This window comes from Bidens hawaiensis, unplaced genomic scaffold (genome assembly GCF_021521415.1).
Source record: "Bidens hawaiensis isolate Kalapana, Puna unplaced genomic scaffold, B.hawaiensis_p1.1 tig00035561_1, whole genome shotgun sequence".
NCBI lineage: Eukaryota > Viridiplantae > Streptophyta > Magnoliopsida > Asterales > Asteraceae > Bidens > Bidens hawaiensis.
The window spans coordinates 47,494-73,035 of NW_027496194.1; the positions used below are offsets into that span (position 1 = coordinate 47,494).

The window sequence follows — 25,542 nt, forward strand, 5'->3', positions numbered from 1 at the left end:
GTCTCTTATTCCTACTACTGCACAGGTTTCAGCGATCGAGACGTCGGCACCAACAATTGTGTCCCTACCACCTCAACCGCTTAATCCACCGGTGGTAGTTGCACGGTTTGTGGAGTCGACAATCACCTCTACTGCAGGGTTACCAAGTGTACCACCTGCGGTCACTTCTGCTGATGTTCCACCAACTCCATTGCCTACTTCAGATACCGAGAGGATTCTTTCGCTAGAGCGGATTGTTGCTGAACAGTCAAAGACTATTGACCGCCTAGTGGAATCCAATCGACTACAAGCTGCCCTCCTGGTAGAACATGGACGAATAATAGATGCCTTCAAGGATTACTTGGCATCTCAGGGGGAGAAGACGTGTAGGGGCGATGAGTTGAGAACGAAAAGACGAGAAGATCATGACGATGATCCCAATGCACCTTCAGGTGCAGGTGATGAGCTGCCAAGAACCTCTCAGGCTCTTGGAGCTTCCACAACTGAGGGGGAGTCTACAAATGCAGATGGTGATGATGTTGTAGTTGTGGATGACGACGCTGATGTTGAAGACGTTATTGATGCGTTGAAGGAGTTGGATGAGGAGGAGGACGATGAGTTGATGGATGATGATGACGTGTTGCCTATGGATGAGATTGAGAGGATTGGAGAACAGATTAATGTGGAAGATGTGTTAGAAGAAGGTGAGATTGTAGATGAGTCAGTGGAACATGAGATTCCAGCTGTTGAGAGATCAGAATTGGGGGATGAGAGTGTGATAGAAGATACAGTATGGGAGGAGCAGCCGAACTGGAAAGAAGGCTGTGCTCAGTGGTTTGTTAAAACCAAGAAGCCTGCAGTGCCAACGATGTTCAGAAAGACTTATAATATAAAGGGCTATGCAGAGTCAAAGAAAGGAATCATATGCTGGTTGTACGACAAAGAGCTGAAACTATTTGTGATCAAACGGTACGACGGCATTCAGTACTTTAAGAGATTGTTGAGATCTCTGAATTCCTTACCAGAATGTGAGGTGAGAGATTTAGCGAGATTGGGGCTAATCAATAGAAGTAATGATGATATGGCAAGAATCATTGGGAAGATCGTCTGGAAAGAAGCCATTAAAGACAAAAAGTTTGAACTCCTAAAGCCTCAAAAAGGAAAGTTGATAGAAGACAAAGATCGTGGAATGAGGGCTGACGGCAAACCTTGGATGGTAATGAAGTATAAACCAGTCCGTCATTTGAAAGAAGTACCGATGAAAGTTATGCCCAAGAACGTCCTAAAAGATTTAAAATGGTGGTACGTGGATTGTGAGACAGCTGAGGCGGTAATGGAAGATGAGGATGAACAAGAAGTACTTCGGGTGTACGACCCGATGCATCTTGTTAATCTATCGAAGGATGATTTGAAAGTGCTCAACGAGAAGAAGATCTTCTACATTCCTGCTTGGAAGGATCAAGCTAGGAAATATCAAAGGGTAGTGTCAGTATGTGTGAGAGAAGGGGCGCACGCGTAGAGGTAAAGATTACAAGACTCAAGATTTGAAGATCAAGATATGAAGCTACTGCCAAGGGGGAGTCTGTTGGTACATGTATGTCAGTAGTTCATAGTCTAGCATTTGTAATCGAGTCTGTAATGTAATTATGTTTTGTTTATGTTTGTTTTGTAATGCGCGAAGTTGTCAACAAGTTCGCTATGGCGAACTTGTTGAATCAGCGAAGTTATTGACAACTTCGCCTGTGGCGAAGTTGTCGTGTTTATATACTGTTTCAGACGAAACAGTTTAAGGTTGTTCGTTTAGGGTTTTCGTTTCAGTTTTTCAGTAACCGAGTTACGTGTCATAGTCTGTAACGGTGACCTCGGGTCACGTGTTTGTTATCAATATAACGTGGTTGGTTTATTGCTTGTGTGTTCGATCTCTATATACTCTACACTCGTATCTACCTACGCAGGGATTCCGCACCTGCGTTGTTAGAGACATCCCGTGTACGATCCGTCCAGGAACCTACAGGCCGTACTGGTCACACTGCTGAGAACTGTAGAGTCATTCCCGCCAACCCAATCGTGCAAACACCACCAACTTACCCGCTAAACCCACAACCAACATACCCTAATCCACGACCCAGGTCGTGCTATAACTGCGGTGACCCCAGTCATTTCCGGAACTCGTGCCCGAGACTGCAAGTACAAATTACGCAAGCTAATCCGGTTAACCAAATTTCAAACCAAGTGACGCGCGGACGAGCTTTTAATATAACCGCGCACCAAGCGCAAGCGAATAATGACGTGGTTAATGGTACATTTTTACTTAACGGACAATATGCATCTATACTTTTTGATACTGGCGCCGATAGAAGTTTTATTTCTCGCGCATTTGAGCAAAAACTTGCGCGACCGCGAGTAAACTTAAACGAAAACTTTTCAGTTGAATTGGCTAATGGTGAAACTATTCTAATAAACTCCGTAATCAAAGATTGCACGCTTAACCTTAATGAACATGATTTTCTAATCGACCTCATTCCCATGCCTCTTGGAAGTTTTGATGTGATTATTGGAATGGACTGGCTCTCGCAAAATCGCGCCGAAGTAATCTGCGCCAAGAAATTGATTCGCATTCCTCGGGAAAATGGTGAAAATCTTCATATCTATGGCGAGAAACCATCTAACGGTCTTAAACTTATGTCATGCACTGAAGCCCGAAGACTTTTACGAAGGAAATGTGTCGCATTCTTAGCTCATGTGGTCAAACCCGATGAAGGAAAGAAGAAACTTTCTGAAATCCCCATCGTGCGCGACTTCCCTGAAGTCTTTCCCGATGATCTTTCTGGTTTACCTCCCGCTCGGGAAGTCGAGTTTCGTGTTGATCTTGTCCCTGGTGCATCCCCCGTAGCCAAATCTCCTTATCGACTTGCACCCGCTGAAATGCAAGAATTAGCAAGTCAACTTCAAGAGTTGACCGATAAAGGATTCATTCGCCCTAGCTCTTCGCCATGGGGTGCTCCGGTGTTGTTCGTTAAAAAGAAAGACGGTTCGTTTCGCATGTGTATCGATTACCGCGAGCTGAACAAGCTCACCATTAAGAACCGGTATCCCTTACCGCGTATTGACGACCTCTTTGATCAACTCCAAGGTGCCTATTGTTTCTCCAAAATCGATCTCCGTTCGGGCTATCACCAGTTGCGTATCCGTGATGAAGATATTCCCAAGACTGCTTTTCGAACCCGCTACGGTCATTTTGAATTCTTAGTCATGCCCTTCGGTTTAACCAACGCACCCGCTGTTTTCATGGATCTAATGAACCGGGTGTGTAGATCTTTCTTGGACCGATTCGTGATCGTGTTTATCGATGACGTTCTGGTGTATTCCAAAACCAAGGCCGAGCATGAACAACATCTTCTGTTGGTGTTGCAAAAGCTTCGAACCGAACAACTCTATGCCAAACTCTCCAAGTGTGAGTTTTGGTCGGATGAAGTACAGTTTCTTGGTCATGTTGTAAACAAGATGGGTATTCATGTCGACCCATCCAAAATTGAAGCAATCAAGAACTGGATTGCACCGTCCACTCCTACCGAAATCCGTTCCTTTTTGGGCTTAGCTGGTTACTACCGGCGATTCATTTCGAACTTCTCAAAAATCGCCTTGCCTTTAACAGCATTAACGTGCAAAGGCAAACCGTATATTTGGGGCTCGAAGCAAGAAGAAGCTTTTCAAACGCTCAAGCAATTATTGTGCGAAGCTCCTGTTCTAGCGTTACCTGAGGGTACTGACGACTTTGTCGTTTATTGCGATGCCTCCAACCAAGGTCTCGGTTGTGTACTTATGCAACGAGGCAAGGTTATCGCTTACGCGTCAAGGCAACTCAAAATTCACGAAAAGAATTATACGACTCACGACCTCGAACTTGGTGCAGTTGTATTTGCCTTAAAAATCTGGAGACACTACCTCTATGGTACCAAGTGCATCATTTTCACCGACCATAAAAGCCTTCAGTACATTTTTGATCAAAAGGAACTTAACATGAGACAACGCCGATGGAACGAACTCATCAGCGATTACGATTGTGAGATCCGATATCACCCTGGAAAGGCTAATGTGGTAGCCGATGCGCTCAGCCGAAAACCCAGTCAACTCAACTGTATTTTGCCGCACACGCAGCTTCACTTCGCGCCGATCCAAAGCAATCTTGAATCGCGCATTCGCGACGCGCAGCGCGCATCGATCAGCCAAGGAAACCTTCGCGCCGAGTTAGCGTGTGGTGCAGAAGCTCATCTAGTCCCTAACCTGAATGGAATTCTCTGTTATCTCAATCGCATCTGGATTCCCAATTATGTGAATCTTCGCTCTGTCATACTGAGTGAAGCGCACAAAACTCGGTATTCCATTCATCCTGGCGCTGACAAAATGTACAAGGATTTGCGCCTTACTTTTTGGTGGCCTGGTATGAAAAAGGATATTGCTGTGTTCGTAGCTAAATGCCTAACTTGTTCTAAGGTAAAAGCTGAACATCAACGCCCATCTGGTTTGCTCAAACAACCTGAAATTCCTACGTGGAAATGGGAAAGTATAGCAATGGACTTTATCACCAAGTTACCCTTGACCGCAAGCAAACATGATAGCATTTGGGTAATAGTGGATCGATTGACCAAGTCTGCCCACTTTCTGCCCATTCGTGAAACCTACCGTGTTGAACAACTTGCGCATCTATATGTCAAGGAAATTGTCTGCCGTCATGGTACTCCCTTGAGCATCATATCCGATCGCTATGGCCGTTTTATATCTCGCTTTTGGAAATCTCTCCAATCTGCGTTAGGAACTCGTTTGGACATGAGTACTGCATATCATCCTCAGACTGACGGACAGTCTGAGCGAACCATCCAAACCCTTGAGGATATGCTTCGATCTTGTGTTCTTGATTTTGGAGGTAATTGGGATTCACACCTACCTCTGATCGAGTTCTCTTATAATAACAGCTATCATTCCAGCATCGGTATGGCCCCATTTGAAGCACTTTACGGTCGAAAGTGCCGTTCACCGATCTGTTGGAACGAAGTGGGTGAAGTTCAAATCACAGGACCCGAACTAGTTCAAGAGACAACCGATAAAATCGCCAAGATCCGTGATCATCTGCTGACTGCCAGAAGCCGACAGAAGAGTTACGCAGATCGCAGGCGGAAGCCTCTCGAATATCAAGTTGGTGATCTTGTTCTCCTCAAAGTGTCGCCCTGGAAGGGTGTTGTCCGCTTTGGGAAGAAAGGTAAGCTTGCACCTCGTTATGTTGGTCCGTTCAAGATTCTCGCGAGAGTAGGAAAAGTTGCTTACAAACTGGACCTGCCGCCCGCGCTCAGCAATGTGCATCCAACTTTCCATGTATCCAATCTCAAGAAATGTTTAGCTGACGAGAACCTCCACATACCACTTGATGAAGTTCAAGTTGATGAGTCTATGTATTTCGTTGAGAAGCCTGTTGAGATTATGGATCGCGAGGTGAAGAAAACCATGCGCAGTCGCATCCCTATTGTCAAAGTTCGTTGGCAGTCCAAGCGCGGAGCCGAGTTCACTTGGGAAAGGGAAGATCAAATGAAGATCAAGTACCCGCACCTTTTCTCTGCGCATCCTACTTCGAGATAAATTTCGGGACGAAATTTCTTAAAGTAGGGGAGACTGTGACAACTGCCCAAATCCGACCCGACCCAGGTACCCGTTTTCGAATCCGATTCTTTTTATGATTTAAAATTTGATTATTAATCTTTGTAAATTTAACATTAAATAAATTATATATATACATATGTTTTTATATATATTACTAATAATAATAATTCCTTTCCGCCGTCCCGCCTCTTCTTCTCTCTTGTCGCCGTCCCGCCTCTTTTTCTCTCTTGTCGCCATCCGCCCCTTTGCTTAAACCCTTGAGCCTTGAACCCCCTTTTCTCTTAACTCTTTGCTTGTCCTTTGGTTCTTCCCGCCTAAGGATGTCTGCGCAGCTCCACGCGCCAGACTCCTTACAAGGAAGCCTGCGCGAAGACCATCTGTTCCTGCGATACGCGAGGCGAACTGTTCCCGTAGCGCGCTAAGAATGGTAGTCTTCCCGCGACGCGCTAAGGATTATAGTTCTTCCCGCAGCGCGCTAAGAATGGTAGTTCTTCCCGCGGCGCGCTAAGGATTATAGTTCTTCCCGCAGCGCGCTAAGGATTATAGTTCTTCCCGCGGCGCGCTAAGGATTGTTCTCTGCCTGCCTTCGCCCTCGCGCGCAGGCGCTCGAGTCTTCTCGCGCTAGACCTTAAGTCTTTTCTTCAGTTTAGGTCAGCCTGTATGCTTTTGAAATATCTTATCTTTTGTATGAGCACTTTAGGTCAGTTCTGACACCTGTCCGAAAAGCCACTTTCGGCGCAGCATGCGCACCAATCCTATTGGTTGACAGAAAAAGTGACTGACATAATCTTTTGAAATCTTCTTTTGCATGTCTTGAACAGTGTTTTATCTGACACCTCCCATGCTTTGATCTGTAACCTGTCAGCTTTTCCCCATCCCCTGCAGCTGCCGGCATATCTTTTAATATCTTTTGCTTTTGTTTTCTGGTGCTTTTTAATATCTTTTGCTTGTTTTGATAAGATCTTTTCCCCTTTTCAAGGGATTGTGTTCCCTTGGGTTTTCCTGTAAATTAAGCTAATTTCTTGTTTATTAACACTACACACACTACACTTAAAACTCTCCCCAAATCTCTCTCCCTTTGCTCTCTGCCGTAGTTCCTCTGCAACGCCACTCCTCTCTTTGCCTCCGTCTTCTCTTCTGTTCTGCCCAGAATCTCGGAAAATATATAATATATATAATTTTTGTTTAAGTAACTTACCTATATTCAAGACATAAAAACCAATCGTTAAACCAATAACCTCTTATTTATAGGTTAACTTGTGCTTGTTTAAAAGTTGGTTCTTGCATTATCTTTCAACACACCTTTTTCAGGTGAGTAATCTCGTACTTAATCCCCTTTTATTTTTAACGTTTTGGGATGTTCATGTGTTCGTACAACTTGAGTCTTAAACTTGTTTATGAAATTTATGTGCGCAAAACCCCATGTGTTATGGACGTTTACTTGGCTGTTTATTTGTATGTGTGAATCATTAACCGCTTTGTTCGGCCTATTCCGAAGTTTTCATGGATCCATTAGATGAACACGGGAGACCTATCGTTTACGGTTTTCTTGTTTTGTTTACACATGCACGTATGATTAATTGTTTTTGTGCTCGATTGGGAGCACGGATTGAACTATGAGCTATGATCTATTTAGGCTTGATCACAATCTGATTACACCCTATGTTAAACCCCAGTTAAGCACATGTTGCGCGCAGTGTTTGTCATTATCTATTTATATCTATTAAACTTGATTTCTCACCGACACGCAAGTGTTGACGTTTTATTTTAACACATGTTCAGGTTTGCTGTAGCTGCTTTTGGGAATCTCAAGGACACGTAGGATGTTTTCTTTTTGTTTGGACCTAGATTAAAATGTAACAAGACAAATTATGTTATTTGAATATTTTAAGTTATGATATGATTTATGTTACTCTACGAATCGTGTTCTGCGCGTGCGCAATGAAAATGTATTTATTAAATATTGACACCCAAATAGTGTCACGAGTAATGAAACAATACGTGGCGCCCCGATGTATAATCCGCCATCGGTCGGGGTGTTACAGTACCCGCACTCGTCTTACGGTTACTTTACTTCCAAGGTATTCCTGGCGTCAATTCCCTGCGGGTGCTAAGTATGTGAAGGGTTTTGCCTTAACACTGTACCCGCACCCGTCTTATAGTTACTTGGTTGCCAAGGTAAGGGGTATTTTCCCGCTTACTTTTGAATCTTTTTGAAATTTTGAAATTCGAAGAGTTGGTGAAAGGATAAGAACAGTCCAAATTGTTGAAACGTCGTCCGACGGTTTCTTCTGACTGTGTCAGGACGTGCAGGAAGTTATGGTGACGTGACAGTACATGGTCATTCCAGACGCTTTTTCAGACGCGTGGGCGCGATTTTTCGGGCGCGTGGCCGCGAAATTAATGGCACGCGTCCTTTCAACAGCTGTTGCCAGCTTGTACTTTACCACGTGTCATAGTTTCATTGCACCTGCGATTTCTCTCTCTTCCGCATTAAATTCATCGCATTAATTGCGATGAGTATATAAAGGGGGAGAGGGTCTCTTATAATTCACACTTTCACTCTTCTCTTCTTGGTAACGATTTCCGGCGAATACTTTCTGCCAAGCATTCTCCTGAAATCACTATTCTTTACCTCCAAACCATGTCTTCTACCTACGATTTTGAAGCTGCTGCCGAAGAATCTGACGTGCACGTCGAGATCCCGACGTCTACGTCTGATAAAGACGATAAGAGCACTGCTGGCGAATGCCAGTGTGCTCTTTCGGCCGACCTCTATCGGTACGTCGTCCGGAAGTTCATGCTCGAGTCGTTCGAGCCTGAGTTTCCGGAGCCACACCAGACGGTGTACGATGCCCCCCAGGGCAAGATAGGGGTGTACGCTGCATTCTTCGTTTATGGGAATCTCAGGTTCCCATTGACGAAGTTTGTATACCGTGTCTTGGAGAGGCACGGCGTGCATCTGACGGAGGTACACCCGATGGCGATCGCCAAGATCCGCCACTTTGAGTGGGTGTGCCTCATTCTGGGCGTGGAGCCCCATGCTGACCGGTTGATGACCTTCTATTCTTGGAGGTGCATCCAGGGGTGGTACACCTTGGTCAACCGGATCAAGGGGTTGAAGATCTGCGCTACCGAGCGCAGTCTTCGGTTATGGAAGCGTGAGTTTTTTTATATCTCCGCTCGCGTCATCCCCCTTGCGATGACCTTTAAGAATGGGAGAGCACTCCCCACCCTTCACGCCCTCAACTACCAGGAGGCGGAGTGGTTCGCCAAGATCTCCCGGGTCCAGACTCCGGTATACCGCTTTGCGGAGTCTGGGATGGTGATGCTTGGGATGAGCCGGGTGTGGAAGGAGGCGTCACAGGTTCCCATCGTCCTCGAATACGGTTTGAACTCTGTTCCTTACGGTATGCTCTTTCTTCTTTGTTTATATAAGTTTTGTCTTCTAACTGTTTTTCTTTTATTTTTAGAGGGGAACGACTTGCAGTCGCTCCTACATCCGCGGGAGGCTGATAGTCCCGCTCGGATGGGTACTCGTGCTCTAGATGAGAACGAGTTGCCCATCCTTGAACAGACGGCGGATCGGTTCGTGGAGGTCTACCCGCCAGGCCACGAGATCCAGAGCGCCAGGCGGCCAGGTAAGGAGTTATTCAACCCTCGACCCCTCAATGCTGAAACCTCTGCTGGAATTCCTCTAATCTTGTGTTCTGATGAGGAATCCGCAGATGGTCATCCGTTGGTGCGGAAAAAGAAGGCTGCCGGCGGGAAGGGGGAAGGCGAAGGTAGCCTCCACTGCCGATCCGGTGCCTCGGTCTGATTCAGAGACCGAGAGCGTGGAGGTGGCGGGGAACCCTGGTGGTGATAAGACCACTGCTCCGGAGGCTGCGACGACTGTCACCTCCGGAGAGCCCAGGATGACGACGGTGAGCGGCGTAAAGAGGCCGGCTCCATCGGGTTCGTCCCCGCCTGTTCGCACTTTTAGGCTCAAGAAAACCCGTAAGTACAAACTTCCTGTACTTTTAACTTCATAGCTTTCCATCATTAATACTTATCTTCTTTGTGCAGGCGTGGATGCTACCGCATTCCAGGGTGGAGCGGGGAGGAGCACCTCCGGACCCATGACGGTAGGCTTGGTCAGCCTACCTGAGGCGACGACCCAGGCGGCTGCGCCTGCTTCAGTTGGTTCAGTTGCTCACCCCAGTTGAGCCAACTGTTCCAACTGTGATGACATCACCGCCGGCTGTCAGTGCCATATTCACTGAATCTTTCACTGAGCCGGCGGTGACTGTTCTGCGGACTCCTCCGCAGCGGCGACCACGGTTGTGAGTTCACCTACGGTGAGTTCACCTCCGTTGGTTTCTACTACCGCGGCGGCCTTCACCATGCCTCCTCCGTCATCGGCAACGACGGCCGATCCTTCAGGTATGCTTGGGGCTTCTCGCCAACCTCTGCCTCCTTCCCATCTGCCTGACCTCTTGGATGGATTTCCCTTGGGTTCAGGTGATGGGTTTGGCGGCTATCGGCCTGTTGTCGACCCTAGAGGTGCGTAGGGTTCTTTTGGCCTTTTTTTTTTATCATCTTTTCCTAACTGCTTTTTGTTTTTTGCAGTGTCGGATTCCAATGAAGTGTATGTTCCACGATGGAACATCCGCCGAGGAACAGCCCTTCGCACGCCTGTGGAGTGCGTGGAGTGGGCTCGTCACGCAGCTCCCAGTGGTGCGTTGGGGGGAAGCCATGGCTAGCTACCAGGAGGGTAGGCTAACCAATGAGCTTCGGGTTCTCCTGGCCCGGATGCAGCCGCGCGTCGAGCTGCTTTGTCGTGAAAACGACAAGTTAAAAGCAGCTCGCATTCAAGAAGTAGCTCAGGCGCGGGCTGTCCGGGAGGAGAATAGGAGGCTTACCGCAGTGGCTGCGGAAAAGGAGAAGGCCTTCAAGGCCCTCGAGGTTGAAGTTCAGGCCCGGCTCGAGGCCCGTTCCAAGGCTGCCCAAGCTGTTAACGAACAGCTTCGGCTGGCTAAGGAAACTGCACGGAACGCAACCGAGAGGGCCACCAAGGCTGAAGCAGTTGCTGAGCCTTTACGCCTCGAGAATGAGGAACTTAAAGCCAAACTAGAGGCGCTCCAACAGGCTCATGATGCCTTGGCGATGGAAGACGCCAAGAAGCTCCAAGAGATCTTGGACCAGAGGGGGGTGCTTGACCATACTGAGCGGAAGCTAAAGGGCGTTGAAGAGGCTGCGGCTAAAGAAGTGTTGCTTGCCAACCTTAACAAAAGTGAAGCCGAACGCGCCCGTAACCAAGCTCAAGCTGCCCTCCAGGAAGCTCTGGTTACCAAGGAATGGCTTCTTCGAGAAGCGTTGTCTCAGGTAAGCTTAGCTTCATAATGTCTTCACGCTTTTCTTTGTAAATAGAAAAGGTTTTGATACTTGTATATTTTTTTTGTAGGTTGTGCATCGAGTCTTCACGGACACATCATACGACGATGCCATGAGCGCAGCCCTCAACGCTTCTCATGAGGATGGGGAAAAGGCCGGCTTCCTGCTTGGTCTAGGGTTCGTTGAGAAAGGCATCCCGCCTTCCAACTTCCCTTTGTATGATGTGGATACTGAAGCTGTTTATGACCAAGCAGTGAATCAGTATGCCGCCTTCCCGCATCCGTTGGTGGAGAAGGTGAACGAAGTTGCTGCTGCTGATGATGGGCTAGCTATCCTTAAAGCTTTCCTTGAACCGCCACGCTCTACTGATGGTGCTGGTCCAAGTGGAAGTGGTCCTGAAGCTTGATCCTGAAGATCCCTTCCCACTGTTAGGATAGGTTTAGCTTGTATAGATTTATATTCTTGTAGGCGGGTAGTTACCCGGCCATTCTTGTAATGAATATTATGAAATATAAATCTTTGTGCGGGTAAGACCGCTACTTTCACTGGATGACTTGCTTTATAAACGTTATATGACTTGCTCATGCATACTTTAGTTTAAATTAGCAATTTTCCAAGTGTTTAGAATAAGTTAACCTTTGAACGTGGTAGATAATAGGTTGAAGTTTTGCTTCCTCCTTCGTGATTGTGCGGGTAGGACCGTCACTTGCATTTAGTAGGATGGCTAAACTTTACCTATATCTGACCTGCGTGGAGGTTTTCCTCATCTTTTTAGAAATTTTCTAAGTGTTTAGAATAAGTTAACCTTTGAACGTGGTAGATAATAGGTTGAAGTTTTGCTTCCTCCTTCGTGATTGTGCGGGTAGGACCGTCACTTGCACTTAGTAGGATGGCTAAACTTTACCTACATCTAACCTGCGTGGAGGTTTTCCTCATCCTTCTGTTAGAAATTTTCTAAAGTATTTTGAATAAGTTAACCGTTCGACGCGCGGTTGTCAATAGGTTCGGTTTCCTCTCATGATTTGTGCGGTTAGGACCGGCACTTTCATTTAGTGGGATGACCAAAGTTTACCTATGACTGACCTGCGTGAAGGTTTGCCGTTTTTTGGGTTTATGCGGGTTTTGCCGCCTTCCCCACGCAACGACTTTCCACGTAATTATGCGGTGAGTACCGGCATCAGTGTTGAATAAATTAACCGTTCGACGCGCGGTTGTTAATAGGTTAGTGTTCAGTTTCCTCTATCATGATTCGTGCGGATAGACCGGCACTTTCATTTAGTGGGATGACTGAACTTTACCTTTAACTGACCTGCGTGAAGGTTTGCCGTTTTTTGGGTTTATGCGGGTTTTGCCGCCTTCCCCACGCAACGACTTCTTTCACACTTATGTATGCGGTGAAGACCGGCATATCCGTGTGGAAAGTTCATAAGTATAAATGTAAAATCATCAGCGTCGATGTTCTAAGGAGAATCATTTCCATTAGAAGTGGCTCTGGGCCTTTTCTTTACAAATTTGGAATTGATCTACATGCAAACTGTGTAATTGAGCTCCCTTCCATGTTGTTGGGATTGGAGTGCCATCGAGCCGATATGCACCTGGTTCGGGATCTCGTTGTTTACGCAGTATGTAGTCTCCGGCATTGAAGCTGCAATTTTATTCGTGTTTTCCCCAGCTGGGGTTCTACACGCATCAGCCTGCTCAGCGTTCGTTACGCCACGAGGTGTGCGAGCGTCCCATCTCTGACAAATGCTTCGACGATGTCCTTTACGTCTGTGCATTCTTCAGTGTTGTGGCCTTTTGTCCTGTGAAAGTCACAGTATTTGCTCCGATCAGCATTGTGACGATGTCGGATTATTAGAGCCTTTGGCCATGGGAGCTCCTCAGTGGCGAATATCTCGGTGACGCTTTTGGTGAGTGGCGTCCATCTGGAGTTCTGGTTCGACTGTACGTTATCCCTTCCGCCTAACCGATGTTGCAAGCCGGATGAGGTGTCAAAGTTTACCCTTGACTGCCAAATGCCTAGCTTCCGCTTTTTGTTTAGTCGGGCGGTAAGGACGTTGTCTTCTCTTGTTTTCTGGGTGTAGAGGTTTGTGCTCTGGGGGAGATCTCTACCCAGTTGCTTCTCCGTTTCCGCAAAGCGTTTAGCTGCTGTCATGATGGCATCCCATGTGGATGGCATGCCATCTTTACCCGTTAAGGTGCGGATGAGCTCTGGGTCGTTCGCGCCCTGGATGAAAGCAGCGCGAACAAGATCTTCGCTAATATTACCCAGACTTAGCTTCTTTGAGTTGAAGCGAGTGATGAAGTCTGGCAAAGATTCATCTTCCTCTCGAATGCATTTGAGGATTGTCCATTGCTCTTCGGTATACTTTCTTTGTTGGCTGAAGTGTTGGCTAAATTTCTGCTGGAAGTCTTCCCAATCGTAGATGTGGTGGACCGGTAGACGATCGAACCACGCTCTAGCTGCCCCAACAAGCGTCATTTGGAACATGTAACACCACGTAGGTTTCGTCCAACTACTGACGGTTGCCCCCGCTATGAACCTGTTCAAATGATCGTCTGGATCAGATATACCATCGTAAGTGCCGATGTTGGACATCTGTTTGGCACTTTTCAGGACGATTGCTTCCGCAATGTCCCTTGCAAATTTGGACGTTCCCGCCTTTGCAGCAGTTGGTGTAAATGTTTTGGAGAAGTCACGTGGGTTTCCACCCGCGTTTTTTGGTTTGAAGGTTTCTCCAAAATGCCTTCTCGGTTGGGAGTCCGTTTCCTTACGCTTCCCTTTCGCCCTATGACGAGGGTTTGCGTCACTATCGGATTCCTCCGAATCATCGTCAAAGTACTCTACGAATTCATCAGCCTGTTGGAGTAAACGTAAGCGTTCATCCAACTCAGCTTGGAATTCTTTTTGACGTGCTTCCGCCCACGCGTTAACTTCATCGAGTGTTTGGCGGGGGAGCCTCGTTCTTTGTCTCTCTAACTGGGTATCGGTGAATCCCAGTGAGCGATTATTTACTGCACTTGCCCCAGCTTGGGTAACTGGGGTAGTGTTCGTAAAATTTACTGCACTTGCCCCGGCTTGGGTAACCGGGGTAGTGTTCGTAAAAACTGTGTAGTCGCCGGTATTCCCTTCAGTAGCTGGGGTTGTGGTTACCTGAGTTTCTTTAACCATCTTTCCAGAAGTTTGAAAAAACTGAAAAGAAATGAAGTTCTAGCTTTGTCCCACGGATGGCGCCAATGAAGAAACACTAATCGACCCTGGGCAGCTTACGGATAATCTGGGGGTTAAATAGATGTTTCCCACGAGGGGTTAGACCCGGCAAAGATGGTTCTTCTGATAACCTGCAAAACAGACACCGTGAGCTCGTCACTGAGAAGGGGGGGTACCTCCTTGTGACCACCCTCCGGCGTGAGAATCAGACTAGATTGCTCTTGAATATAAGTGTATATTAAGAGATTGCTAGAGCAGATATCAGGTATAAGATGTAAGATACAAGATAAGATCAGATGATCATACCATTTGGGGTATTTATAGCCGAAGGTAGGTTTCCAAGAGGGTATAGCCGGTTGAATAGTATTCCTGTTCTACCAACTGTGGCCTACGCACGTGCCATGCTGGTAGTTGGTGGGTAGGCAGCGGCTGACAGTGACCAGGCCTGCTGTGTACTATTCCTTTTCCACCAACTGCAGGCTATGCACGTGGTATGACAGGAGTTGGTGAGTAGGTAGCGGCTAATAGTGACATACAGTACAAGAGCATGTTGCTCGCCATACTGTTGTCAATGGGCTGTCGTATCTCTGGTCAGATCTTTTGCCCATACCTCGTCAGGTACAGTACAAAAGATCTTCCAGTATCGTACGGACTGGCTCATTTGGGCTGGAGTATTCCCCCTCCCGCCTTTGTGCGGGATTGTTCCCGGCTTTGCTCATTCCTTCAGGTGACTACTGAATTATTGAGAGCTAAGTGCCTTGTGCGTGTAGCCTTGCTGCGCGGGTGGCCTTCCCTGATGGCTTGTATCCGCAGCTGCGGGAACAGGCGGAGTACTTCACCATTGGGAGGCATTTCCTGCGGGAACAGCTTGCGTACTGCGCGTAAGGACGTCACGTCTCTGAGCATGGTGGGTCCTGCGGATCCAGTTGGTTTCTGCGCAGACGTCTCTCTTCAAGGTGAGTCCTGTGGGTCCAACTGGGCTCTGCTGGGACCTACCTCTTCAATACTCGTTAAGGCTATGGGACTTTTTATTTCGGCTCGACCGAGGTATTTAAGTCATTAGAGACGGCCCTGTCGATCACAACATGCAACAGTTCTAAACAAAATAAGAGAACCATACCAAGAGTGGTGAGAGTTTTATGAAAGAAAGGCGATACGCGAGGAGCGATATCATGAGTAAGATTCATCGGTTTAGACTTGGCGTCGATCATCATCCGCACCATCTCTTTGAAATCTCCATACAAGAATCTATAAGGGGTACCCTTGAGTCCTTGATCTCTTAGAAACTTTTCGATCTTCTTCGGTTTGAACCACAACCAGTTCAAAATCCTCCATGTGTAAAACAAGAAAATTATTGCTATTCCAATAACAAAAGAGGCTGTAGTGATCTCCATGGTCGGAGGGTACAAGAAAAAGGTTATTGATTTTTTTGAAGCTAGTGATGATAAGAAAAGGAATGATATATTGAGAGTATTTATTGTTAACGTTCACTTAACCCTCTTGTGGTTTGAGTGGTTGATGGTTATCATCCATGTATTTTTTAATGTTCTCATGGCAAGCCCTCCACAGTCCACGTGAGTGTGCATAGTATTTTGAACTTTGGATAACTAGATTAGACCAGGGTGTTAAGTGTTCACAACCGATATTGTATTTTGAACGACCAAAATTTTTGGACAGTTGATATTACAATTTGAATCCGTGTATTTGAAATATAAGAAAATATACATTTAAGAATTTAAACAAAAAAGAAAGATATGATCCGGATATCTAAAACATCCTTATATTATTCTAAGCATCCAGATATCTAGGAACCGGCCTTGCTAAACTATAAATAGGTTTTACGGGTTTGAGTGTGACAGGTCTTGTGAGTCTCGCGAGTCTTATCCGATTTTTGCTCCCCTAGTTATTATATATGCATATTAGTTACTTATGAAAGCTCTTAACAAGTTTATTTATGATATTAGGAATAAAACAATTTGTTGGTTTATAAAATCAAAAAAAATTACGAAGAAAAACTCAAAACACAACAGAAAGTCGGACAAAGGTGTGCAGGACAAGAAAAGAAAACGTGGGTCTTCTAGAATATGTTTTGGATGAGAGGTTCGAATCTTTTCACTAGTCACCGTCGATACCTTATAACTATTTTAGTACTCTCTATATTAAATATCTAACTAGTTAACTGAATGATTGGTCTCTACGGATTACAGTTTTTGCATGTTTGGTCCTTAAGGTTCACTAATTACCCGGTTAATCATGATGGTTGGAAAAATGTTCACTAATTGGCCCGATATTTACGTTTTCATAACATGGATGATCCTTAGTAGTTAACGTCCTTAAATTCTCCTGTTAAGCTCAAACAAAATTACCAAGCTACCCTTCCTATTAACAAAATTCAATAAATTAGATATTAAAATAAATATAAATTTATTTAGGGTTGTTTGGCAATCTAGTGTTGAATTGATAAGAGGTATGATCGATGATTAAGAGGTAACCTCTGAGCATGCCTCTGAAACTTAACCTTCAAGAGGCTTTGGAAGGCATTAAAATGTGTAACCCAACACACTCTACATGACTAATTCAGAATTAGCCTCTTAACAGGGTCGGCTCTCATGGAATGCAGGGTGGTCGACGGGCCCGAGTCTGACACCCCGCTAGACTTGATTTTTTTTTAAATATATATATATGCATACATATGAAAAACAATATGTATATTTAATGTTTAAACTCAATTATACAACCACTAGCTTGGTCTAGTGGTAAAAGAGTGTGACTCTCAACCAAAATGTTGTGGTCATGTTTAACCCTATTGTTAATTGTTATACAAAAAGGTTTTTACACAACCCAAATCATAACCAAGTAAGGTTATTTAAAAGTTCAATTGTTTAAACCTAACAAAAAACTTTTTTACAAAACCCATTTTTTTTTCATCTTCAGCCCAGAATTTTTTAACAATTCTCAAAGATAGCCATGCCTCTTAATGTAATCATTAAAAGTCTACCAAACATACATTCAATTTTACAAATGTATTTAAGTGGGTTCCGCCCTTTCTCTCACGCAAAATGCACCCAACCCCACCACCATTAAATCCTGGCACCTCATTGCCACCATTAAATCCAGCAAATTGAGGTAGTTACACCTATATACCCATGTATAAATTACATACACAATACATTCACATAAATAACTTAACATCACCTACAGACAAATGGTTATACATCAGGTTAATAAAAACAAAGCCCTAACCACCAACAAAAATCTATACATCCAAAACATGAGTCATTTTCACGGTGTGGCGTTGTCATCGACATGCACCACGGTGAGATCAATATTGAAAAATCAACATCATAATACATACAAACTAGATTTGCCATTTTAAATGTTGAGTATCAGTGTTTACAGACATGCTTCTAAGGTTTTATATAATCCCTTTAGGTTGTTTAATTAGAGATATGCTTATGGATATCCATGATTCCTTCATGTTTTTTTATATATGAACTTCAATATTGAGAATGAAGTGTGTATGTACAATTGTACATACATAAAATCATTTCAATATTGATATTGTAATATTATAATAAGTTTTAAAAAGTTTGGAAGCCATAGTACTTAGGATGAGAATACACACAGGGGACCAAACCCGACTCTATGAAAAACAACTTAACAATAGTTAGCAAAACCCGAGTGAGTGAACCAAGACCACGGTGCGGTCTAAAACAGCTAAGCCTGACAAACGAACGACCAAATTCGGAACAGAAATCTCAAATCACAAGTGGAAACACTTAAATACAGTTTAAACTACGACTTCTCGTCACTAATTGTTAACACCACAAGGTTTTTGAGCATGACATCTGCACTGTACAACACCCATAACACGTGGTACAACCTTGTTCAAGCTAACTCACTTCTTTTGGCGCTTGCTTGCCGCCTGAAAAACATCCAAGAAATTGAAATCAAAATGACAATGATATGAAATAAATTGGATTAAAATTTGCAAATATAATCTCACCTTGCCATTGGGCAGGCCCGATCCTGAAGTCCGACCGTGAGGCCTTTTACCATCTAAGGACGAGCATTCGTCACACGTAAAACTATCTAGTTGCTTTGCCTGATCGATTGTCATATTTAGACATGCAGGATGATACCTGAAATAGCATATGGATTATAAAAGGCAAAATAATTCAAACCGTTATTAATGCACAACTCATGAAATTTGTATGATCATTTTGAAAATGTATGTACCAGTCTTTGCAGGCTTCGCATTGAACCATCAAGTCATCAGGGTTATATGGCATCTCGCATTTGCAGTACCTTTTCAAAAAGAAATCATGAAACAATAATTGGTCAAAACAGTTCTTTTTTGCATGGTTGGAAGGGGTGTAAACGAGCCAAGCCACTCGTGAGCTGCTCGAGATCGAATCAAGCCGAGCTTAAACGAGCTTTAGCTGGCTCGCGAGGCTATTCTTTATGTAACTTTTATTTAATATATTTAGCGTATATTTGTTAAACCTGCACCTCTCTGAGAACACGGTTAAGGATAGGAGCTCTTAGATATGTAAGATTTAAGGTTAAGGTCTTTTAAGGACTTTTAGGGGGAGATATAGTTAGGTTAGAAATATGTCTTAGGAGCTTAACTTAACTTTACCTTAGTTTTTGTCTAGTGTCTCTCCGATGTTTGTTTCATACCCTCATGCTTCCCCACATTTTTTTTTCTATTTTGCATTTATTAGTTTAAGTTAGCTTCATTTAACTGTTTTTCTTTAGTACTAAATATTATGTTATTCTTATGACTAAACCCGTCCCACACCCAAACTCGAGCTTAGTCGAGCACGGGCTCAGCTCGTTTACACCCCCTAATGGCTGAAATAACCCAAAACAACTTTTGTCAAAATTTATATTCTTTTAATAAATAGTTAGCTTTTCAAATTTGATTTAAAAAATTACAATAATAATTCTAACTTTGAACAAAAAGATTTGAAGTTTTATATATTAAAAGTTTAAGCATTTTGGGTTGACCCGTATGCCCATTTTACTTTACCCATTTAACTAGTTAAAAAAGTAGCACAACCCAACCCAACCCATTATAACTAAACAAGTCAACATTAACACCGAGCATGCAAAAACTTACACTGCGACACGGTCAGGCGTGAACCCTCCTGTTGCAGCCTTGTACTCAAACCGACAAAAGTAGTCCTCGGGTCCCACATCCTCAAGCTTGGTGTAATTCTTGAAAGTATGAACAATACACTTTTCTTCAATTGTATGAGCACTTTGAGTATCATAATGATCTGATAAAAATAATTCTTTTATTCCATGAAATTGCCTTCTTCCTCCAATTGATTCTTCAGGCCGATAATACCATCTAACTCGAACCTTAACGTTTCCCTTAACATCGGCCTCAATGCTCTCTATACGAGCCACGTATGGATTTTTTTCGTTCTCAGAGGATCGAAGCAACACAGAATCCCCAACTTGCAAATAAGATGAAAACAGGAAAAATTAAAATCTTGTTTTCTTAGTTTGGTACGCATATAGATATGTAATAAACTTTTAAGATATGTCAATTTATGGTAATATCAGTCATGTGTATGCATGCAAACGAACCGAACAAACACGAACAGTTAAATGAATAGGGGTTTCCTGTACGTGTTCGTCGTTAAGAAAATGAACATGTTTATGCTCTCTATACGAGCCACGTATGGATTTTTTTCGTTCTCAGAGGATCGAAGCAACACAGAATCCCCAACTTGCAAATAAGATGAAAACAGGAAAAATTAAAATCTTGTTTTCTTAGTTTGGTACGCATATAGATATGTAATAAACTTTTAAGATATGTCAATTTATGGTAATATCAGTCATGTGTATGCATGCAAACGAACCGAACAAACACGAACAGTTAAATGAATAGGGGTTTCCTGTACGTGTTCGTCGTTAAGAAAATGAACATGTTTGCGTTCGTTTATGTTCATTCGCTAATAGTATAACCGAACGGTTCGCGAACGAACATAACTGAACATAGATTAATGAGCACAACTTACCAAACACTAACTAAAAGATCACGTGAGCATCAATCTTTCGGGCCTAAAAAATTAATAAAACTAGACTAAATTGTAACGGGACTAAAATGATAAATAAGTATACAAACTAGCATAAGGAACGAACTTAGACAAACATACACTAACGAATGTTCACAAACATAAATGAACGAATGTGACACCTGTTCGTTTATGTTTATTCCCTCGTGTTCCAAATTAATAATAATAATAATAATAATAAAAGCACATTTTTGGGCTTAGGTGTCAAAATCGCACTGATTAAACAAAACGGCAGCGCCATTTCCCCCTTTTTAGCCAAACCAAGACCATTTTCGGCCACCATCCTCATTAGGTCACCGTTTAGGGTTTCTTAACTGCGCATATGATGCAAAAGGCTAAAATGAAAAAGCACAGCATGGAGTGGGCCATGTAATGGTTAGGTGGTTATATTGTTGTTATTGTTAAAAAAAGGTTAAGTCAAAATGACGTTATTCAACAATAATCCTAACTGAAGTTTACTTTACACACACAAACAATATTGCTGCTGCTGCTGCTGCAATAATCATGTTGACTGCACAATCACAATCCAATAGAAACAGTCTGCAATTAACTCCCTAAAATGGTGTATGTATAGAATCTGAGGGATTTGATAAAATCTAGTTATAAAAATAGAAATTAGAAGAAGAAAAGTGTATAAATAATAAATAAAAGGTTAGTTACTACCTCTGACGACTTTGTTGGTGCCTCTGATGGTGTAAGATTCCAAGTCTCGCTTGCCTGGTCTAGTTTTCGCCATCCTTAATTAACTAAATCAGATGATACTTTATTTATTGAGGGATGGATTTGAGGCGTTTCGTCATTCCTAAATCCAGGACCATTATCCTTCCTATGAAAATCAAATGTGCTTCTTTATTTGGGTTAGGTTACAGCAGGAACTACGCAATTTTTTTCATTTTTTTTTTTTAAGGATATGCATTGATTGTGAGTTTTTTAGGAAACAAAAATCATTGTCATAATAAGCGTTTTTTTATATACGTGAGCATCATATTATTATATAAAATTAAGAAAAAAATTAATGGAATTTTTATACACTAGGTTATTGGTTATGGTGATTTTGTTTTTTCTTAATTGTGTTTTACTAAATTGTTCTCAATGTCTTTTATTATTACTAGGCTATTGATCCGTGTACGAAATGAGTGGATATATAGAAATCGTCTAACAAACATATATAATTTTAATTGACAAGATAATTTGTAGTATATTTTTTGAGATGACAACATGATATTTATTACGTACGTAACTTAAATACACAAATAAATGTAATATAAAATCATTGAAACATGAAAAAACCTATAAAAACATACAAATAAATATTGTAATAAATACTGCAAACACATAAAACTAAAAGTTAAAAAGATGTTTGGGTTTGCTTAATATCAAAAGATTAACTTATAACTATTGCAATAAATATTGTAATATTGACTTATAACTTATTAAAAAGTTAAAAAGATGTTTGAGTTTGCTTAATATGTGAGAGGAAAAGTTTCATAAGAAACAAGGTTGTAACTTATGACTTTTCCATAAGTCATAAGGAGGTAAAAATAAGGAATCCCAAACAACCCCCTAATATAGAACTTAAGGAATTAATATAAAAAATTATATTGTTAAAAAGATAACTGAAATTTATCATGTCGGTCGTCCTTACGAAGCATCATGTCGAATAATACGTACACGCAATATAAGTTCCAACAAAAATCAATCCATTTAAACCATGATCATGAGCAAGTACATAAATATTAGATATTCAGAAGAATTACACGAAGGGACGCGGTAATATAGAGGATGCAAGGGTTATCCGCAATGATTGGGCGCAAAGCGTCATTTTACAACTCGATCCAACCCATTCGTTCGTAGAGCTATTTACTCGATCGCAAACTTTCCTGGACAAACAGTTTAGCTTTAACCATGTTAATGATCCCATATTATTGGTAGATAGAAAATCAAAGTGAATTTTGAGAGAAAACATTTGAAAATTTCAGCCGCTTCACTGACTGGAACATTTAGCGGAGCTTTTAGAAATTGGTTAATAGGTAAAGATACATGTACTTGATAAAATTATAATGTAATTGGATTTAGGCAATTTGGCTAAGTATTTATAATGGACTCAAAAAATGTTGTTGATTATACCGAGGAAAGTAAACTAACGCAGTGTTAAAATTTGTAGAAAATAATATATTTCTAAAAATTCATAACTTTAATAAAAATATCTAAACAATATACTTTAGAATTTTAATAGTTAGCATTCATCACATTCACTTAAATAAACACAATAATTTAATAGGATTTAGGTTTGTGGCATTATTACACCTTATGTTATACTTTTATTTATTATAGGCTAATAAAAACAACCAAAGTTGAATTTCGGCATTAAGTGTAAAAATGCATTATGAACGGGTAAAGACCGCCACCTACAACAAAACTGTAACCTAATACGTTGATATTTCTATTAAAATAATAGTCGAATTCCCCGAAATCCATGTTGACGTTATCACAAATGATCAACCTAAGACCATGTAAAAGCATGTTACGAAAAAAAAAGAAAAAATCACCTTAAGATAATATTTTAGTTTTTTAATTGATTTACTTATGAATGAGACAATTTTGATTTTGGCAAGTGTGCATGAAACCAAAGAAGGCTTGTAACCGAAGTAACCTACATGACCCAACCCAACCTAAAATTGAATGAGCCAATTTTGGCAGATTTAAAAACAATAATAGTAATAGATATTTTATTTTGGCCTATCAACATGTTACCAAAATCGACCGTTCATTAGTAAACGGGTTGAAATTGACACTTTTACTCATTACATTGGTTAAACCGTTCAAATTATATAAGTGGTAACTTATAAAAATAGAAAAGTAGCATATTACATTAAATAAAGATGAATTTAATTTACACTTATAATTTACAAAATTATAAAAAAAATCATAAATCTTTAAAAGTTTGCTTAACGAATACGCTACAAAATGAATTGAACAACATTACGAACATAGATATTGGGATTGTTTTGATGAATCTAGTGGATTAGCACAAAGCATATGATTCAAAACGAATTAATGTTTAAATGAGTGTATTACATTTATAACATGATGGAGCTTATAACATGTTATGAATTTTGTTTACATTAATGATTTTAAAACTAAGCTTCAACTATTTAGAGAAGAGATTAAAATGTGCATAGAAAATGATTAAAGTGCAGAGAAAAAGAAGAGCTTTTTAAAGTAAATTATTAATTTAATTTTGAATTATTAATCTGTAAAGAAATTTTAAATATCCTAGTTATTTTTAAAAAATAGTACAATCAACCAATAGAAATTGGTTATATTGTATTTATTTAATAGTATATATAGATACAGATGTAGATGTTCTTTTGTGTTTAACATGATGTTTCTTAACTTATGTTTTTTTTGTTTTGCTTTTTTTTTTTTGTGTGTGTTTGTGTGTGTTTTAGGTGTTTTTTTAATTATGTTTTTTGGATTGTATATTGTGTTTTTTCATTGTATCAGAAAAAAACACAATCCGTGATTCTCACCTACAACAAGCTAATCACCACGCACTCTCTTTTGCCTCACAGAACAAATTTGAAATACACAACTTACAATAATAAAATACAAACATAATGAATAAAATACAAACATGTTAAAACACAATTCGGTCCACTGAGTAAGTGAGTAGAGTCCCAATATCATATCTCTTTCGTTCTGCAAATTACAATTCAGTTCACAAATGGGAAGCAAACAAAGTCAACGCCGACTACTGGAACCACCATCAAAACAAATTCAACCGTTTGGAACAGGAGCTCGTTGTAGGTCGATTTTTCGACGAGCAGGAGATGGGTGAGATGGTGGACGTAAGTGATTGAGACGGATCAGAATGAAGCTTGGTGTTGGTGGTGGTGGATGGCATTGAAGCTCTATGGAAGATGAACCATGATAGTGAGTATTGATTTATAAAATCAATTAAAAAAAACTAGATTGACAAAAATACATTTATTCCTAGCCTTCTTGGGAGTGTTTGAGTGAGCTTTTAGAATTGTTTTTTTTTTTTTTTTGCTGATTTGATTCTAGAGGAAACTCTTAACAGTCGCCTTCACTCCCTCCATATTTTCATGGCAGATCTCGAGCTACCGGAGAAGAAGACGAAGTCGTGGTTCGTTCATCTCGAATACCGAGGAACATCGATATAGATCAGGTCAGATTAATTTCGTGTTTCTTCAGCCACTTTTGAAAAGCTTCAATTAGAAGCTTTTGAAGGAGCTTTCCCAAACACCTTTTGGTTTTCAACAAACAAATAGCAAATAAGCAAGTTTTAAAAGCTTACCCAAACACCCCCTTAGCTTTAAGAATATCAAGCTTCTTAAACTTAACCTTATTTATTATTATAGCTCTAGAAGATAATTAGTTTTTAGAGAGAATTTCGATTTTGGTTTCTGTGGTTTCTTAAACTTATCAATTTTGGTCCAATAGTTTATTTTAGGCTTTTATGGTATAATAGTTTCAGTTAACTATCAGTTTTAGTTCAACTCGTTAACGTCACCACAAACTAATAGTTAATACAACTTTGAGGGGCTTTATTGTATATTTCAAAACTTTTAATCATAAGAATTTTTGGGTTTTCTACCAAAATTAAGTTTTATACTTCTGTTATTTTTTAGTATTATGGTTTCTTATATTTGTTTTTATATAAATATCTATACACTTTTTATTTTTAATAAATACAACATTTTTGAAACTGACACTTTTATGAAGTGTATATTTTTAATAAATATAAACAGAGAAATCATTCCCGTTTTGATGGACTGAAGGTGATTAAGATGAGAAATAATTGTTTCAAACTCTATAGTGTACACAAATTTAGTTGTTCGAAAAAAAATACAATCCAAGAATTAAAATTAATAAAAAGATTTTCAAAAACCCTCCGTCATTTAAAAAGTAAAAAAAAACAATATAAAATAAATATATGCTCTAGAAAGAGAAATAAAAGCAAAAAAGTTAAGTTTTTTAAATCATTTATAGTGAGTAGAGGTGTAGACATAAAATGGAACTTAAAAAAAATAAATATTATGCTTTTTAAAGCCTAGATATTACGACTATAAAAAGTAAAAATAAAAGTATTCAAATACAAATAAATAAATACACAGTTGCGTAAAAGCTCTGGTTTCGGAAAAAAAGTATTATAGAAAAAATAAAAAAGTATATATTTATATATAAATAAATATAATAAACCATAAT

The 25,542-nt window shown here is 41.1% G+C and overlaps 1 protein-coding gene and 1 pseudogene across 1 annotated transcript; both read right to left on the minus strand.

The window, feature by feature from the left end:
• The window catches only part of LOC143587545 (cytochrome P450 CYP72A219-like), a 45,318-nt pseudogene extending 29,604 nt beyond the window's left edge, over nucleotides 1-15,714 (minus strand).
• A 2,154-nt stretch (nucleotides 15,715-17,868) lies between these two features.
• LOC143587546 (chromatin remodeling protein EBS-like) lies at nucleotides 17,869-21,064 on the minus strand. The gene is made up of 5 exons (XM_077068809.1): nucleotides 20,974-21,064; nucleotides 19,344-19,686; nucleotides 18,458-18,526; nucleotides 18,225-18,360; nucleotides 17,869-18,143 (listed from the first exon to the last, which is right to left on the minus strand). Exons 1-5 carry the CDS (start codon nucleotides 21,044-21,046, stop codon nucleotides 18,117-18,119), a joined length of 648 nt encoding a protein of 215 aa, XP_076924924.1. The 5' UTR covers nucleotides 21,047-21,064; the 3' UTR covers nucleotides 17,869-18,116.
• Between the last annotated feature and the right edge of the window lie 4,478 nt (nucleotides 21,065-25,542).